Consider the following 20430-nt stretch of genomic DNA (forward strand, 5'->3'; position numbering starts at 1 on the left):
GCCCTAAGAGCTGGGGGTGTCTGAGTACTGCCACAAATGTTGGGATCCTCACTGGGTGCAGATGGGATGACCTTGCATGAGTTATTGTCTAGAGGTCCTTTAAGTTCATCCCACAGGTATATGGGGGGTGGCTGACTAGGCATTGCTACCTTATTTTTTTCACAGAGAGTTTTCTCTCCCTAAGTCATCAACCATTGTCTGCGAGACAGGGACCTGGAGTGTCAGGCTCTTATCACACAGATTCACTATGTTTGATAATCTGCACAGGATTCTGAGAAGGGGGTATCTTTCCCATATCTGAACGCATAAGAGCGGCACGGCACGCCAACTCTAGCCAAAGGAAAGACATGTACAGCACTGCTGCCATAACAAAGCAAATTCCTAGCACCTCAGCTGTTGATGGCATTTTGCAGGAGGTTTCCCTACATTAGACAAATAGATAGTGGTGTATCAGGCTGTAAGTATGTCCTGTGCTTAGTGGGGGACTTCCTTGACTCATTAGATCAAGGCCATATGCCCACACGGTGTCTCCAGAGCGTCACCTCTCTTGAGTGAGGGAAGATGACTTGGTTCCGAATTCTGGGAAGATCAGTCCCTTATGTGAATTCGCCAGGTGAACTGAAAGTAAAAGGAGTAGCCAAGAAGTGATGTACACTTCTGGGCAGTGTGTGCCTACGCTGGGGTCACTTAGACTGAGGCCAAGGACAAGGAAAGTGGCATAGGAGGGGGTTCTGTGCTCACCCTCACAGAACCAAACAGCACACAAAACACCAAGGCGCCTACTTGCCGAAATCCAGGGGGGACCTCACCGAGTCCAACACACTGTCTTTCTCTCAGTCATGCTGGCGCGCCAGATGTTGCAGTGAATTTGTTTCTGAGAGGAGCAGCGTGGTGGGGGCAAGAAGCACGGAGTCACCACACAGACCCCGGGAGTCAGATGAAAGCAGGCTTGAGGTGTGCAGCCTGCAGACTCATTTATTTCAGTTGGTACAACATCTTATATGGCCAAGACCAGCCAATCTGGTCAAGGGGTGGTCTATGCCCCAACCAATCACAACCTGTTGCCAGGCAGTTTCCAAAGCCATCCAATCACAGCCTGTTGCCAGGCAGTTTCCAAAGCCATCCAATCACGGCCTGTTGCCAGGCAGTTTCCAAAGCCATTCCTGAGTAACTTACACTCACTTGCCAGTGGCCACCTTGGCATGGCCTTCTCATTCCACCACATTTCTCCCTTTTTATTTTTGAGCAATGGAAGGCATGATTCTTGGCCATACCATTGTTGACCCCGTTTCCATGTGGTCTCCATACGCAGCTGTGCCTGTCTTAGGTTGTCCCCCAGGGGATCTTACCCGTCATTGACTAACAGTGAGTGCAGTGGCGGATGGCCCAAGTCCTTGGGCCCTGCACCCCATGGGAGACCAGGAGAAGCACCTGGCTCCTGCCATCGGATCAGCGTGGTGCACCAGTCGCAGCTGCCATTGAAGGGTGAACCAACGGCAAAAGGAAGACCTTTCTCTCTGTTTCTCTCTCTCTCACTGTCCACTCTGCCTGTCAAAAAAAAAAAAAAAAAAAGAAGAAGAACTGGCACCCATATGGGATGCTGGCCCTTCAGGCTGGGGCTTTAACCCACTGCATCACAGCACCAGCCCCAATATAAATAATACTAATTACACTTTTTGGAAAAGTTTAAAAAAACAAATTCATTAGGATTCATTAGAATCAACAAACTAATTTTGACAGTATGAGGTATATCAAGGTTTTGGAACAGAGTAAATTGCTGCATGGTTTGGAATGTTAGCAGTCACTTTGAAAAGAATTTGGCCATATTTACTAAAGTTGATGATGCACCATCTGGGCAGTTTCAGTCTGCAGTGTATACAAAGAAGCTCCCCTCGGCCAGGTACACCAAGACTTGTAAACAAGGATGATTATCACAGTTCAGTTAATAATACATACCAGAAGCATTTGTGAGACTGCTAGCCATCTACCACAACCTGCTGCCACCTTCCAAAGTTACGGGAATCTAGGACAAATGGCCAGAATACATTTCCCAGCTGTGCCCCTATTCTGCTCCTCTGTAGTAGTGAAGCAATGAGCTAACATCCCTCCTTGCAGAATGTGAATGGAAGTGATGTGTATCACTTGCAGGCTAGAGCCTTTAAGGGTGAGTGTGCACCTCCTTGCTTTTGTTTCCCTTCATCTGGCTAGATGCAGAGGAAAATGGCTCACAAGAGTGCAGGGACCCAAACACTTGGGCCATTTTCTGCTGCTTTTTTTAGACCATTAGCAAGGAGCTAGATCAAAGTAGAGAAGCTGGAATTCTAACCAGCACACATATGGGATGCCAACATTGCAGGCAATGATTTTACCTGCTAAGCAACAATGCTGGCCCCAAAAATCAATGGTCATTTTTAAAACAAGAAAATGGCACCATTTAATTACTCTTTTTCCAAAATATGAAAGTACCATCACAAAAAGCAAAGAGTAAATAAATTACAGTATCTAGGAAATTATGTAGGAGATGCCTTATTAATCTAATTAAACAGGAAGTGAAAGGAGTGTCTTATTAAATGTAAAATATGAAGTTTCAAATTATAAGTTGAATGTACACAAATGTGTTTCAAATATTTTTAGTTGTACCTAAATTTGTACAATATAACATGCAGAAGTGACATTTAGATTCTTTTAGATAGTAAAAATAAAAATAGATGGTAAAAATAACAGCTAATATCTACTCTATACTAAACAATATTCTAACACTTTATGGTTTCAGGAAAAAATTGGATTGCTTCTATTATCTTAACTTTAAAGCAAATTTTAAATGAAACTGAAGCCTAAAGAAACTAAGTAACTTGGTTCCCAAGAACATTAAATCATAATTGGTGAAGTCCTGGACTAGGCATGATCTGACTGAAAGCTGTTTATTTTCCAAATTCAATGTTCAGTGTAGTTCCTATATCCTTTAAAAGGATCCTAACAGCAAACTAGACTTTCTGATAAAACCAGTATTATTGCTGCAGATGAGCATTTCTCCAAGCCAAATATTCTATTACCATCTGGAACAGAGTTTGATGATACCAAGTTGATTAAAGTGTGCTGAAAATATCAAGCATAACATTGTATGTTAGTGGATATTCTATCCTCTAACTCTACTGGAGCTCTTAATAAACTTACAGCCAAAAAATAAATGATTGACATTTCAGTAATATGTTGATAGCACATAAGATGAAAAATTCATTTATGTCTACATTTTATAGAAACAAGAATGGCACAAAATATAAATGACATTTACAGTTAATGATTTTGATTTTACTCAGTAATACTTTTTCATTTTGGAAAAATATTATAATTAAATTATTCTACAATGTGTTCAGCTTAGATTTACCAAGTCATCAAATTTTATTCTATCTTATAAATACTGATGATTAAAACTCAGAAATGGGCCACTGTTGTGTTATAATAGGTTAAGCCACAACATAAAAAAATATATTTTCCTTAAAATGTAAAACTGTCATAATGCTATAAACCAGCCATATGTAAATACACCACTGAGAACCAAAGGTAAATGGAACTATCTTGTTTGATTTGAAGTGTTAAGAGAAATCCTTTAGTGTTTTGGCAAGATGGCAGAATAGGAAGGGAGCACACTGATGCTCCAGGGAGAGACACTTTAATAAAAGTGGAGATACTGCAGGTTGAAGAAAGAGTAGGGGAAGAAACAGCAGAAGAAACTCTTCCAGAACTAGTGATTCACAGCGCACCTGCTTGGAGAGCGTGGGAGCCCACAGTTCAGGACACCAGCAGCAGACTCAACACACCAGCATTGGAACGTGAGCTGTGTGGAATTACTTCCCTTTTCAATCAAAAAAAGAAAGAAAGAAAGAGAGAGATCTGCCATGCCTAACCTGAGTGTCACCTTTGGCACACCAGAGCTCTCAGGCCACACCTGTCTTAAGCCTCTAAAACAGACAGTCCACTTAATCTAGAGTCATAGTATAACAAGAAAAAGCACCACAGTGAAGAAACCAAATATCTACAATATGCCAAACAGCAAATGCAAAAACCGAGGTAATAAGAACAAGGAAGTCACTATGATGCCCCCAAATGAAAAAGACACCCCAATTCAAGATTATGAAGATGATGAGATAGAAGAAATGCAAGAAGCAGACGTCAAAAAATGGATAAGAACATTAAGAAGTTCAAAAAACAAATTCTTGAACTACAGAAATCCTTAATGGACAAGATAGAAAATCTCTCTCGAGAAAATGAAATATTAAGGAGGAATCAAAATGAAATGAAACAACTAGTACAACAGGAAACTGTGATAGTGACGAGAAATCATAACAAAGTGAAAAATTCAACAGATCAAATGAAAAACACACTAGAGAGCCTTAAAAACAGAATGGGTGAAGCAGAAGAGAGAATATCAGACTTAGAAGACAGAGAACAGGAAAGGATACAGTCAGACCAAAGAAAAGAAGAGGAAATTAGAAATCTAAAACATATTGTTGGGAATCTTCAGGATACTATTCAAAAACCCAACATTTGGGTTCTAAACACGACCAAAAGAGATCCTCACCACGACACGTTGTAATTAAACTCACCACAGTGAAACATAAAGAAAAGATCCTAAAATATGCAAGAGAGAAATGTCAGATTACTCTCAGAGAATCTCCAATTAGATTCACAGATGATTTCTCATCAGAAACTCTACAAGCTAGGAGGGAATGGCGAGATATAGCCCAGGTACTAAGAGAGAACAACTGCCAGCCCAGAATATTATATCCTGCAAAGCTATCATTTGTGAATGAAGGTGAAATAAAGACCTTTCATAGCAAACAGAAATTGAAAGAATTTGTCGCGGCTCATCCAGCCCTACAAAAGATGCTTAAAGATGTGTTACACACAGAAACACAGAAACACGGTCATCAATATGAAAGAAGGTAAAGGAAGGAAACCTCACAGCAAAAGATCACAGGGAATTCAAAGCATATATTAGAACTTATCTTTGGCAAATGGCAGGGCAAAGTGACCACTTATCATTAGTCACATTGAACATTAATGGCCTGAACTGTCCAGTTAAAAGACACCGATTGGCTGATTGGGTTAAGGAACAAAACCCATCTATTTGCTGCTTACAAGAAACACATCTTTCCAACAAAGATCCATACAGACTGAAAGTGAAAGGCTGGAAAAAGATATACCATGCCAACAGAAATGAAAAAGGAGCAGGCGTAGCCATCTTAATATCGGACAACATAAACTTTACCACAAAAACTGTTAAGAGTGACAAAGAGGGACACTATATAATGATTAAGGGATCAATTCAACAGGAAGATATAACAATTATCAATGTATATGCACCTAACTACAGGGCACCGGTTTATTTAAAAGATTTGTTAAGGGACTTAAAGGGAGACTTAGACCCCAATACAATACTACTGTGGGATTTCAATACTCCACTCTCAGAAATAGACAGATCAACAGGACAGAAGATCAACAAGGAGACAGTCGATTTAAACGACACTATAGCCCAAATGGATCTAACAGATATCTACAGAACATTCAATCCTACAGCTAAAGATTTTACAATCTTCTCAGCAGTACATGGAACCTTCTCTAGGATTGACCACATACTAGGCCATAAAGCAAGTCTCAGCAAATTCAGAGGAATTAGAATCATACCATGCAGCTTCTCAGACCATAAAGGAATGAAGTTGGAAATTAGCAACCCAGGAATCCCTAGAGCATATGCAAACACATGGAAATTGAACAACATGCTCCTGAATGAACAATGGGTCATAGAAGAAATTAAACGAGAAATCAAAAATTTTCCGGCAGTAAATGAGGATAACAGCACAACATACCAAAACTTATGGGATGCAGCAAAAGCAGTGTTAAGAGGAAACTTTATATAAATAGGTGCCTATATCAAGAAATTGGAGAGGCACCAAATAGATGAGCTTTCAACTCATCTCAAGGATCTAGAAAATCTGCAGCAAACCAGACCCAAATCTACTAGGAGAAGAGAAATAATTAAAATCAGAGAAGAAATCAACAGGAATGAATCAAAAAAAAAAATTACAACAAATCAGCCAAACGAGGAGCTGGTTTGTTGAAAAAATAAACAAAATTGACACCCCATTGGCCCAACTAACTAAAAAAAGAAGAGAAAAGACAAAAATCAATAAAATCAGAGATGAAAAAGGAAATGTAACAACAGACACCACAGAAATCAAAAGAATCATCAGAAATTAGTACAAGGACTTGTATGCCAGCAAACAGGGAAACCTATCAGAAATGGATAGATTCCTGGACACATGCAACCTACCTAAATTGAACCAGGAAGACATCGAAAACCTAAATAGACCCATAACTGAGACAGAAATTGAAACAGCAATAAAGGCCCTCCCAACAAAGAAAAGCCCAGGATCAGAAGGATTCACTGCTGAATTCTACCAGACATTTAAAGAAGAACTAACTCCAATTCTTCTCAAACTATTCAGAACAATCGAAAAAGAGGGAGTCCTCCCAAATTCTTTCTATGAACCCAGCATCACCTTAATTCCTAAGCCGGAAAAAGATGCAGCACTGAAAGAGAATTACAAACCAATAACCCTGATGAACATAGATGCAAAAATCCTCAATAAAATTCTCGCCAATAGAATGCAACAACACATCAGAAAGATCAACCACCCAGACCAAGTGGGATTTATACCTGGTATGCAGGGATGGTTCATTGTGTACAAATCAATCATTATGATACACCATATTAACAGACCATATGATTATTACAATAGATGCCGAGAAAAACCATATGATTATTGCAATAGATGCCGAGAAATCATTTGATAAAATACAACACCCTTTCATGATGAAAACTATAAGCGTACTGGGTATGGGAGGAACATTCCTCAATACAATCAAAGCAATCTATGAAAAACCCACAGCCAACATCCTATTGTATGGGGAAAAGTTGGAAGCATTTCCACTGAGATCTGGTACCAGACAGGGATGCCCACTCACCACTGCTATTCAATATAGTTCTGGAGGTTTTAGCCAGAGCTATTAGGCAAGAAAAAGTAATTAAAGGGATACAAATGGGGAAGGAAGAACTCAAACTATCCCTCTTTGCAGATGACATGATTCTTTATTTAGGGGATCCAAAGAACTCTACTAAGAGACTATTGGAACTCATAGAAGATTTTGGCAAAGTAGCAGGAAATAAAATCAATGCACAAAAATCAACAGCCTTTGTATACACAGGCAATGACACGGTTGAGGAAGAACTTCTAAGATCAATCCCATTCACAATAGCTACAAAAACAATCAAATATCTTGGAATAAACTTAACCAAGGACGTTAAGGATCTCTATGATGAAAATTACAAAACCTTAAAGAAAGAAATAGAAGAGGATACCAAAAAATGGAAAAAGCTTCCATGCTCATGGATTGGAAGGATCAATATAACCAAAATATCCATTCTCCCAAAAGCAATTTATACATTCAATGCAATCCCAATCAAGATACCGAAGACCTTCTTCTCAGATCTGGAAAAAATGGTACTGAAATTTATATGGAGACACAAGAGACCTCGAATAGCTAATGCAATCTTGTACAACAAAAACAAAGCTGGAGGCATCTCAATACTACATTTCAAAACATACTACAGGGCAGTTGTACTCAAAACAGCATGGTACTGGTACAGAAACAGATGGATAGACCAATGGAACCGAATTGAAACACCAGAAATCAATCCATACATCTACAGCCAACTCATATTTGATCAAGGGTCCAAAACCAATCCCTGGAGTAAGGACAGTCTATTCAACAAGTGATGCTGGGAAAATTGGATTTCCACATGCAGAACCATGAAGCAAGACCCCTACCTTACACCTTACACAAAAATTCACTCAACATAGATTAAAGACTTAAATCTACAACCTGACACCATCAAATTATTAGAGAGCATTGGAAAAACCCTGAAAGATATAGGTACTGGCAATGACTTCTTGGAAAACACCCCAGAAGCACAGGCAGTCAAATCCAAAATTAACATTTGGGATTGCATCAAATTGAGAAGTTTCTGTACTGCAAAAGAAACAGTCAGGAGAGTGAAGAGACAACCGACAGAATGGGAAAATATATTTGCAAACTATGGAACTGATAAAGGGTTGATAACCAGAATCTACAAAGAAATCAAGGAACTCCACAAGATCAAAACAAACAACCCACTTAAGAGATGGGCCAAGGACCTCAATAGACATTTTTCAAAAGAGGAAATCCAACGGCCCAACAGACACATAAAAAAATGTTCAAGATCACTAGCAATCAGGAAAATGCAAATCAAAACCACAATGAGGTCCACCTCACCCCAGTTAGAATGGCTCACATTCAGAAATCTACCAACAATAGATGCTGGTGAGGATGTGGGGAAAAAGGGACACTAACCCAGTGTTGGTGGGAATGCAAACTGGTCAAGCCACTATGGAAGTCAGTCTGGAGATTCCTCAGAAATCTGAATATAACCCTACCATTCAACCCAGCCATCCCACTCCTTGGAATTTACCCAAAGGAGTTTAAATTGACAAACAAAAAAGCAGTCTGCACCCTAATGTTTATTGCAGCTCAATTCACAATAGCCAAGACCTGGAACCAACCTAAATGCCCATCAAGGGTAGACTGGATAAAGAAATTATGGGATATGTACTCTTTAGAATACTATACCGCAGTAAGAAACAACGAAATCCAGTCATTTGCAACAAGATGGAGGAATTTGGAAAACATCATGCTGAGTGAATTAAGCCAGTCCCAAAGGGACAAATATCATCTGTTCTCCCTGATCTGCGACAACTAACTGAGCACCAAAGGGGAAACTTGTTGAAGTGAAATGGACACTATGAGAAACAGTGACTTGATCAGCTCTTGTCCTGACGGTTGATGTACAATGTAATACTTTATGCATTTTAGTATTTTTTTTTTGTTCTAGTACCATTGGTTGAACTCTGTAATTAACACACAATTATTCTTAGGTGTTTAAATTTTAACTGAAAAGTGATCCCTGTTAGGAATTTGGAAAACATTATGTAGAGTGAAATAAGCCAATCCCAAAGGGACAAATACCACTTGTTCTCCTTGATAGGTGACAACTAACTGAGCACCAAAAAGGAAACCTGTTAAAGTGAAATGAACACTATGAGAAATGGTGACATGATCAGCCCTCACCCTGACTGTTGATGAGCAGCTTAATATGTTATCCCTCTTAGTATTTTTTTTTGTTTGTTCTACTTAATACTTTTGGTTGAATACTGTAATCAATACACAATTCTTAAGTGCTGAAACTTAACTGAAAAGTGATCACTGTTAAATATAAGAGTGGGAATAAGAGAGGGAAGAGATGTGCAATTCGGGACATGCTCAAGCTGACTTACCTCAAACGGTAGAGTTAGAAACATACCAGGGGATTCGAATTCAATCCCATCGAGGTGGCATGTACCAATGCCATCTCACTAGTCCCAGTGATCAATTTCTGTTCACAATTGATCATAATGATAGGACTAAGAACCAAAGGGATCACATAAACAAGAATAGCATCTGCAAATACTAGCTGATAAAATAAAAAAGGGAGAGAATGATCCAACATGGGAAGTGAGATACACAGCAGACCCATAGAATGGCAAATGTCCTAACAGCACTCTGTCCTCATAATCAGCCGTTAAGGCATGCAGATCTGGCTGAAATGCCCATGAGAGTATTTCAGGCATGGAAAGCCAAGACACTCTGGGGGAAAAAAAAAGCCTAAATGAGATCTCCAGGAGTGAGATCCCAGTGGAAAGAATGGGTCATCAAAGAAGGATGTACCTTTCTCTGAAGGGAGGAGAGAACTTCCACTTTGACCATGGCCTTGTCTAAATATGATCAGAGTCAGTGAACTCAGGGGGCTTCCATAGCCTTGGCAGCTCATGACAAGAGCCTAGGGTGATTACTGATGCCATAAACAAGAGTGTCAATTTGTTAAGTCAACAACAGGAGTCACTGTGCACTTACTCCTCATGTAGGATCTTTGTCCTTAGTGTGCTATACATTGATATTTAATGCTATAACTAGTACTCAAACAGTATTTTTCACTTTATGTTTCTGTGTGGGAGCAAACTGTTGAAATCTTTACTTAATGTACGCTAAACTGATCTTCTGTATATAAAGAGATTCCAAAAAGTTGCACAAAAAAATGCCAAATTACTTTCAGAGGATCTCCAATTATACTTACAATGGACTTCTCATAAGAAACCCTACAGGCAAGGAGTGCAAGACATAGTCTAAGTCTTAATACAACATTGTCAACCCAGAATCCTGTATCCTGCAAAGCTCTCTTTTAAGAATGACAATGAAATAAAGACCATTTGTAACAGGAGTAGGAAGAATTTTCAATCACAAAGTGGCATTACAAAAGATGTTTTAAATAAAGTGCTACACTAAGAAACACAGAAAGATAGTCATCATGATGAAAGAATGAGAAGGGCTGGCACTGTGTTATAGCAGATAATGCCACCACCTACAGCACCAGCATCCCTTATGGGCACTGATTCAAGTCCCGACTGCTGCACTTCTGATCCAACTCCCTGCTAATGTGCCTGGAAAAGCAGCTGAAGAGGGCTCAGGTCCTTGGGCCCCTGCACCCATATGGGAGACCTGAAATAAGCTCCAGACTCCTGGTTTCAGATTGGCCCAGCTCCAGCCATTGCAGCCAATTTGGGAGTATGCCAGTGGATTGAAGACCTCTCTCTCTCTGGCCTCTGACTCTGGCTCTATGTAACTCTGCCTTTCAAACAAATAAATAATCTTTCAAAAATCTGAAAGCAAAAAAAAAATACTCGAGCAAAAGTACAAAAGAAATCCAAAGTAAACAATAGGAAAATTTATGAAACAATGACAGGACAAAGTCATTACTTATCAACAGTCACTTTGAATGTAAATGGCCTCAACTCTCCAGTTAAAAGGTACAGACTGGCTGAATGGATTAAAAACAAAACCAATCTGCTTGCTGCCTACAAGAAACATCTCACCAACAACGATGCATGCAGACTGAAAGTGAAAGGATGAGAAAAGATATTCTATGCCAATGGAACACAAAACAGGACAGATGTAGCAATGCTAATAGCAAAGGAAAGAGACTTTAAACAAAAACTACTAAAAGAGACAAAGAATGGCACTATATAATGATTAAGGGATCAATTCAACAGGAAGATGTAAGTATAAATAAATGTATATGCACAGATGCTTAGGGTCCTGTGTGAATTTTCTGATGGATTATAAGATGTGACTTCTTGCCAAAGGCTTTTCCAGTCATTACATTCATAAGGTTTCTCCCCTGTGTGAATTCTCTGATGTTTGATGATTACTGACTCCAGCCAAAGGCTTTTCAGGATTCATTACATTCTTAAGGTTTCTCCCCTATGTGAATTCTCTGATGGATTATGAGATGTGACGTCTGGCCAAAGGCTTTGCCACAGTCACTACATTCATAAGGTTTCTCCCCTGTGTGAATTTTCTGATGGATTATGAGCTGTGACTTATAGCCAAAGGATTTGCCACAGTCATTACATTCATGAGGTTTCTCCCCTGTGTGAATCTTCTGATGTTTGATGAGGTCAGACTTATAGCCATAGGCTTTGCCACAGTCATTACATTCATAAGGTTTCTCCCCTGTGTGAATTCTCTGATGGATTATGAGATGTGACTTTTGGCCAAAGGCTTTTCCACATTCCTTGCATTCATAAGGTTTCTCCCCTGTGTGAATTCTCTGATGTTTGATGAGGTCAGACTTACAGCCGAAGGCTTTGCCACAGTCATTACATTCATAAGGTTTCTCTCCTGTGTGAATTCTCTGATGCTTGATGAGGTTAGACTTACAGCCAAAGGCTTTGCCACAGTCATTACATTCGTAAGGTTTCTCCCCTGTGTGAATCCTCTGATGTTTGGTGAGGTCCGACTTACGGCCAAAGGCTTTGCCACAGTCATTACATTCATAAGGTTTCTCCCCTGTGTGAATCCTCTGATGTTTGGTGAGGTCAGACTTACAGCCGTAGGCTTTGCCACAGTCATTACATTCATAAGGTTTCTCCCCTGTGTGAATCCTCTGATGTTTGGTGAGGTCAGACTTACAGCCGTAGGCTTTGCCACAGTCATTACGTTCATAAGGTTTCTCCCCTGTGTGAATCCTCTGATGGCTAGTGATTGCTGACTTCTTGCCAAAGGCTTTTCCACATTCCTTGCATTCATAAGGTTTCTCCCCTGTGTGAACTCTATGATGGATTATGAGATATGACTTATAGCTGAAGGCTTTTCCACAGTCATTACATTCATAAGGTTTCTCCCCTGTGTGAATTCTCTCATGTCTAGTGATTCTTGACTTCTTGCCAAAGGCTTTTCCACATTCCTTGCATTCATAAGGTTTCTCCCCTGTGTGAATTCTCTGATGGATTATGAGATATGACTTATAGCTGAAGGCTTTTCCACAGTCATTACGTTCATAAGGTTTCTCCCCTGTGTGAATCCTCTGATGGCTAGTGATTGCTGACTTCTTGCCAAAGGCTTTTCCACATTCCTTGCATTCATAAGGTTTCTCCCCTGTGTGAATTCTATGATGGATTATGAGATATGACTTATAGCTGAAGGCTTTTCCACAGTCATTACATTCATAAGGTTTCTCTCCTGTGTGAATTCTCTGATGTTTGAGGAGATCTGCCTTATAGCCAAAGGCTTTTCCACATTCCTTGCATTCATGAGGTTTCTCCCCTGTGTGAATTCTCTGATGTTTGATGAGGTCAGACTTACAGCCATAGGCTTTGCCACAGTCATTACATTCATAAGGTTTCTCCCCTGTGTGAATCCTCTGATGTTTGATGAGGTCAGACTTATAGCCATAGGCTTTGCCACAGTCATTACATTCATAAGGTTTTTCCCCTGTGTGAATTCTCTGATGGCTAGTGATTGTTGACTTCTTGCCAAAGGCTTTTCCACATTCCTTGCATTCATAAGGTTTCTCCCCTGTGTGAACTCTCTGATGGGTTATGAGTTATGACTTAGAGCCAAAGGCTTTTCCACAGTCATTACATTCATGAGGTTTCTCCGTGGTGTGAATTTTCCAATGTTTGATTAGGTCTGTCTTCAAGCCACAGGCTTTTCCACAGTCATTACATTCATGAGGTTTCTCACCTTTGTGGATTCCCTTATGTTTGATGAGCTGTGACTTGCACAGAAAGGCTTTTCCACAGCCATTGCATTCATAAGGTTTCTCTCCTGTGTGAATTCTCTGATGCACTACAAGCTGTGACTTCTTGCCAAAGGCTTTTCTACAGTCTTTACAATCATGAGGTTTATCCTCTGTATGAATTCTTTGCTGTGTTATGAGGTATGATTTCTGGAAAATGGTTTTTTGGAACTCATTACATTCATGAGGTTTCTTCTTTGTGTGAATTTTCTGATGTCTAATGAGATCTAACTTCTGGTACGTGGTTTCTCCACATTCATTACACACATGGGAGATCCTACAAGGCTGACATGCATAAGGTTTTTTCTCTGTATTTTGTCTCTGATCTATTGGAAGATCTGATTTGTAAATGAGAGGTTCCACATACCCCATATCTTCATAGAGTTTCTCCCCTGTGTTGATTTGTTGATGCTTACTGAGGTTAGTATTTTTATGAAGAGTTTCTTCTATTTGAGTTGTCTTTCCAACAGTAATTGTTGACTTATTACAGGGGTCTCCCATATGGACCGTGCAAAATCTAAAGAATATCTTCTTCCTTTTGAAGTCTTTCCCCTGTCCACTATGTTCAAATGAAGGCTTCACAGTCTGAATCTTGTAATCCTCACTAAGATGCTCACAGCACTGGACAGAGTTCCCAGGTACCTTAGCGGCATCAAGCTTCTCTCCAGCTTGCAGCTCATCAGGCCCACCATGGGGATGCACATTGTGACATACATTGCATTCCTCAGGTTTCATTGCTGAATAACTTCCCTTTTTGATAATCAGTTTTGAAACATGACTTGAACTTAAATTAAGTCTTTTTATTAATTCAACTCTCTTGGGAGTTGATGTCTTGCTATTTGTCATAACATCCTGCTTGAAATCTTTTTCTTGAATTTCCTGGTTCATCCTAATTATGTCATCACTTTTCATGGCAACTGAAATGAGGAAAACAAAAATCACTGAATCACATATATGTGCTTTCTCCTGGAATACTGATGTAAAGGGAATGAAGTTTCTTGTTATCTAAGTGGAATAAGATTTTAACATAATCAGTGGAAGACACTTATTTATGCTCATTATGATTTTTTTTTCCTTAAGACATTGATATATTAGGTTGTACCAATAGATTTCTTAATTTTCAATCATGATCATGTTTACTACTTGAATTTTATTCAAGTATGGCAGAATTGCTTTCCTGGTTAGATGTATTAATTTGCTGCTTATGGTGCCTTCATCCCAAAATAGTGCCAGTATGAGCCCTGGCTACTCCGATTCCAATAAAACTCTAGCTTATGTAAACTAGAAGGCAGCAAATAATGGTTCAAGTGCTTGGGACCCTGTGATATGTTAGGGAAGATTAGATGAAATTCCAGACTTTTGGCTTCAGACTAGTCAGACCTAAATTTCACAGGCATTAGGGGAGTGAGCTAATAAACAATCTCTGTCTCTCCTCCTCTTATTGTCATTCTAGTCTTTAGCATTGATGAGACAACTGTAAGATTTTAAAGAATGGACAAATATTTAATAAATATATTCCCCCATTGCCTAGCAACCAGTTTTTTCCTGTACTTTTTCAACCATAAATATTGGAATGTTTTACTGGATCATTTACTTACAGGTGAAGAAGAGTGAAATGTGTCTGTACTCTAAACAGGATCACGTTTAAGGAACAAGATTTGAATTTATGGTTGTCTCATGTTCAGTCTTCCCAGGTAAACAGCATTTGTGGGATTTTGCAAATGAGAAACTTTTATTTGCACTCTATGACAGCTTCCCCATATTCCTAAGGAAATCTAACATCTTCAGCTTCTCAGAACTACAGCAGTTACAGAAATATAGCAATGTGCCACCCTACCACTTTCTGACAGCTTAAAGAATTTGTTTCTGCAGCCCAGAGTGTGTTTACTTTCTTTGAAAAGTATTTTCTAGCTCATTCTGAAATCATGAGCCCTAGTTATATCCCCTCAGGTTTTTTCTATAAACATTTTTTTGTGTGATAATTTGAGTTTCTGGAGGCTTTTGATCAGCTGTCTCTTATTTTCAAAGAAATTTTCATTTCCTATGCCTTTGTTATCTTTATTGTTTATTTGAGACAGAATTCATGCTTCTTACTTTTAAACAAATCTGAGACATTCAACATGAAACCATGAAGTTACTTGACCTTGGGATTCAGAATCTCAAGACTTTCTTGGTGAGTTTAGGATCACTTATTTTTATGTTTTTACATAAGTTCAAGCTTAGCTTCAGGGTTTCTGATGTCATTGCACAGAGGCCTACTTCTGACCATTTCTTAGCATTTACTTATTCATTTACATACTTGAGAGTCAGAGAGATGGAGAATTAGACAAAAAGGGAGAATGAAACAGAAGATTGCCAGCCACAGGCTCTCTAATCCAATGTTTCTAGCAACCTATTTTTTTTCTTATTTTATTTGAAAGGCACAGAGAAAGAGAAAAGAGAGAGAAAGAGAAAGAGAAAGAGTTCACATTTATTGGTTCAGTTGTGAGATGCTTAAAATAGCAAGCTCTGTGCCTGGCCAAAACCATGAGTGGGGACTCAATCTGAAACAAGTCTCTATAACTTGCCCAACTTATAAGAAATGAAGACAGGCTGGCATTGTGGCATGGTGGCTACATCCCCGCCTGCAGTGCTGGCATCCCCAATGGGTGCCGGTTCAAGACCCAGCTGCTCCACTTCCTATCCAGCTCTCTGCTATGTCCTGGGAGAACAGTGGAGGATGGTCCAAGCTGGAAGAAGCTTGGTTTTGGATCAGCATAGCTCCAGCCATTGTGGCCAATTGGGGAGTGAACCAGCAGATGGAAGACCTTTCTCTACCTCTCATTCTCTTTCTGTGTAACTCTTTCAAGCAAAATAAATAAATCTTAAAAAAAAAGAACTGAAGAATAGAATAAATGCATGAAGGAAAAGTTATTATAGAAGGACAAGTTAGAATCTGGGGAATATATCTAACCTAGAAAAACCCTTAGTAACATCAGAAAAAGATTAGAATTTTTTTTAATCAAAGATCATCTTCATCAAGAAAAAAGAGTTAGAGATATAATGGCATCCTTAGATACTCTAGAATCCCTTGTCTGATGCACAAAACCAGGTGTCATCAGGAGTAACACTTGGGAAAATTTCATGGAAAGAACATCAGTCAACATCTGTTATGTGCGTATTGACCTGGAAGGCTCTGATTTAGGCATTTGTTCACCATCCATGGCTCTCCTCCTTGCTCCAACTTAAAGATCAAATCAGGCTTAGTGATGCAGTGTCCTATTTAATGCAAACAATGTAAGATTTTGTAAAACTGCTATCTTGGGTTATTTAAAAGACTACAGCTTATTCCAGGAGCTATGCAACAAATGTTCCAATTTGGATCCTTTCCTAGATGGTAGACATACAGATTATTTATGGAATCAAATTCTATACCTGCCCATCATTAAACTTTATAAAGTGTTCACTTATTTTTCAAATAGCAAGAAAATGCTATCATTGGATATGTGATGGGTGTCACTCACCCAAGAAAGCAGGCTATTGTAGGTCTCCAAAATCACATCCCTGTACAGAATTTTCTGAGCTTTATTCATGTTCTGCCATTCCTCCCAGGTAAAGTAAATAGCCAGGTCTTCAAATGTTAGCATCATCTGTAAAAGAACATTTCTGGTCAACATATTAACTCTGTCACAAAACAAAGACTGACAGTTTTCATCTTGTACATGGGTATGAAGGAAGAAGGAAGGATGGGTTTTCATTTTAGAATTATTGAGCATTTGGACAGCCATACAGAAGCATTCAGCAGGGAGTCAAACCTATGGTCTAAATACTGTGAAAAATGCCACAACTGGAAGAAAACAGGAGTTTCAGTTCACAAGGGGCCACATATGTCAAGGGGAATTGCACAGCAGGTTGAAAGGAAGAAAATATTGACTCTTCAATAAGCTATGTTAAGGGGAAGAATGTAGAGTATTCAGGTGAAAAGACAAGAAACCATCAGTGGAGCTATGTTGGGAGTGAACACAGAAGAATTTTCAGAAAAACACCATGCAAAGTCACTTCAAATATGGCAGAGAAAAAATATTTTTAAAAAGAGGACAGGCATTCATCTTGGTGTTTATGATGCCAGCTAAGATACCCTACTTCTACCTCAAAGTACCTAGGTTCAATTTCCAGTGCCAGTTCCAGTTTCCAGCTCCCAGCTAATGCTGCAGAAGCAGTAGTGATGCCACCAATGAGAAAGAGCTAGACTCCATTCCTGACTTCTGGCTTCAGTACTGCCCAACCTTTCTTGGTATGGGTATTTATGGAGTGAATAAGTGCATGGGAGCTCTCTCTTCATTTCTCTCTTGGTCCATCAACTTCTTTCTCAATCAAGCCCATAATTATTTTTAAATAAGAGAGAATATTCAGGTAAGACAAAGAATAGAAAATATCTTTTGACTTTGACTATGCTTATTTTACATTTGAAGAACTGAGATAACATTATTAAAATTAAATTAAGGTAAAAACAATGGAATTAATTGCCCAAAAACAGAACTTGGGAAAGTGTGCAGTGTAATCTGGATTTGTGACTAACTGAGAGAAATGCATAGAGATTTGTTTAAGAACTTGCAGTAGGCGCCAGTGTGGTGCAGACAGTTAAGCCTCCAATTGCAATGCTGGCATCTCATGGTATCATACTATTTGAGTCCAGGGTACTCCACTCCAATCTAGCTCTCTGCTAAAGTTCCTGAAAGATCAGTGAAATGTTGCTTAAATATTTGGGCTCCTTCAACTAATATGGGAGACCTAGATGGAATTCCAGGCTCCTGGCTTTGGTCTGAACCAGTCTCAGCCATTATGTTCATTTGGGGATTGCACCAGTAGATGGAAGGAGTCTCTTTCTGCTCATCTCTCCCAAGCTCTGTAGCTCTGCCTTTCAAATAAATAAATAAATCTTAAAAAAATAAAAGAACCTGCAGTACATTCTTTTCCCCACACATTCCTGATCCTATCCCTGAATCAAATTCAGCTTCTCAAAACAATTAAGGATTGCATTACTCTAACAATTCAAATACAAGCTTAACTGATTTGTGTTTTTTAATACTATGTAACTCTTACCCTTGCAGAATGCTAAGTGTTTATTTCCAGGGTAGCATGAAAACACTGATCACTACATCATCTTTGCTATTTCAGACATCATGACCCAAAAAATTTAGCAAATCGTACTGTAAGTTTCAACTCAAAACATGTAACACATGTATATTTTGCTATGGCAACAGAAAGACCAGAGGCCAAATTGCTGTATCTCAGATGATTGTAATGTTTTATAATCATGGCAAATTCATCATTCATCTTGTTTGTGTACACTCCCTAAGAGTGAATTTTATGTTTATTTTTCCATTTTAATTAATAAATTATTAAAATTCTCCTAAAATGAAAACTGACAGCAAGCTGAGGAATAATTAAGAAAACCTTTTACAGGTGATGTAATAATTTTGTTTAGTTTTGAAAATATATGGAGGTACCCAAATTATACCTGGAAGAGAAGATAAATGGAAGGAGTTAAAAGAAAACTTACCTGGTTTCCTTTTACACTGAACTAGAAAAAAGAAAAAATGTGATACAATGAATAAAGAGTAATGAATACATTAACTGAGGAAACATCAGCTTCCCTGTGGAGGAATAAACATTTAAACGTGGAAATATATAAGAAAGCACATCCACTTCTATTAAGTAGTAGAGATTAAACAGAATCATCATTGGCTTCATGAAAGCATTGTCTACAAATTTTGTAAAATAGCAGTAAAATTTAAGGGTGATTGTTCAAATAAATGAAGTTATTGAAGAGATAAACATTATACTGTCACTAAATTTTACACTAAAGAAAGTTATTTTGGGCCAGCGCCCCAGCTCAATAGGCTAATCCTCTGCCTTGCCGCGCCAGCACACTGGGTTCTAGTCCCAGTCAGGGCGCCGGATTCTGGCCTGGTTGCCCCTCTTCCAGGCCAGCTCTCTGCTGTGGCCCGGGAGTGCAGTGGAGGATGGCCCAAGTGCTTGGGCCCTGCACCCCATGGGAGAACAGGAGAAGCACCTGGCTCCTGCCTTTGGCACGGTGTGCCAGCCGCGGCGGCCATTGGAAGGTGAACCAATGGCAAAGGAAGACTTTTCTCTCTGTCTCTCTCTCTCACTGTCCATTCTGCCTGTCAAAAAATATATATATATACATATATACATAATGTATATTTAATGCAGTACACTTTACCAGTAATGATTCCAAATGAAACCATTCCCTTTATCCATGCCTTCATAAGACTCTGGATTTCATTTTTCATTTTCTTAACCCCCTGGGATATCAGTAAATGTGATAGAAAAAGATAGGTTGCAAAGTATTTGTCTTGTCAGATTTTCCTTATCTTTTAGAAAGCACTGGGTCCTGCCCATTGAAGAGATAGGATCTTACCAAGATTCATCACAAACCACCAGCCATTTAAATGAAGCCATCTCTAAGTCATGAGTGTCAATCAGCTCCTAAGATGACTAAACCCTCATTTCTGATCACAGGCTGATCATAGGAACTGCCCATCTGAGCCCATCACAAAATATTGAATTGGAATTATAAATCAAATGGCTATTTGTTAAGCCATGATGTTATTGCATTTTCTGATTTGTCCTGCATCAAATTCTGATACACCCTGGTGAGCAGGAGAGAAAGTTCCATTAAAGTGCAAAATAAAATTAATTGAATTTCAGTCATGTTAAAGTTTCCATAAATATAGACCTGCACTGCCACATAAAAAGTAAAATTTCCATCTGCAATGCAAGCAACCCCATATGCTTTGTATTCTGGCTGCTCTGCTTTTGATCCTGCTCCCTTCTAGTGGACTGAGAAAAGCACTGGAAGAAGTCACAAGTACTTGGGTAAATGCTACTAATACAGGAGACCCAGAAGAAGTGCTTGGCCTCATCCTGCTTATTGTAGCATTCTGGGGTAGTGATCCAGCAGCTGGAAGATCAGTGTGTCTCCCTCTCTCTCTCTCTCTCTCTCTCTATATATATATATATATATATATAAAACACTTTCAAATACTTTTTAAAAATCTTAGAAAAAAAGCTCCTATAAACATGATCTATGCCTATGAATTGCATCTTAGCCCCAAAGTTGATGACACTAAAAAAAAAAAAAAAAGTCCTCCAAG

General features: G+C 39.0%; 2 protein-coding genes across 2 annotated transcripts in view; both read right to left on the reverse strand.

Annotated features, from left to right (window-relative positions):
• Window positions 1-20430, reverse strand: part of LOC149124800 (zinc finger protein 39-like) — a 750627-nt gene that overhangs the window by 400304 nt on the left and 329893 nt on the right. The window lies entirely within an intron of this gene.
• Window positions 10940-20430, reverse strand: part of LOC149124801 (uncharacterized) — a 54313-nt gene continuing 44822 nt past the window's right edge. Inside the window, exons 2-4 of the mRNA XM_089301844.1 lie at window positions 16743-16899; window positions 13705-13729; window positions 10940-13067 (exon numbers count right to left, since the gene is read on the reverse strand). Of these exons, the coding sequence (XP_089157970.1) occupies window positions 11438-13067; window positions 13705-13729; window positions 16743-16899 (1812 nt within the window). The 3' untranslated portion in view covers window positions 10940-11437. The remainder of the gene's footprint in view (window positions 13068-13704; window positions 13730-16742; window positions 16900-20430) is intronic.

This window comes from Oryctolagus cuniculus, chromosome 8, assembly GCF_051225735.1.
Source record: "Oryctolagus cuniculus isolate XC-2025 breed Fujian yellow rabbit chromosome 8, ASM5122573v1, whole genome shotgun sequence".
NCBI lineage: Eukaryota > Metazoa > Chordata > Mammalia > Lagomorpha > Leporidae > Oryctolagus > Oryctolagus cuniculus.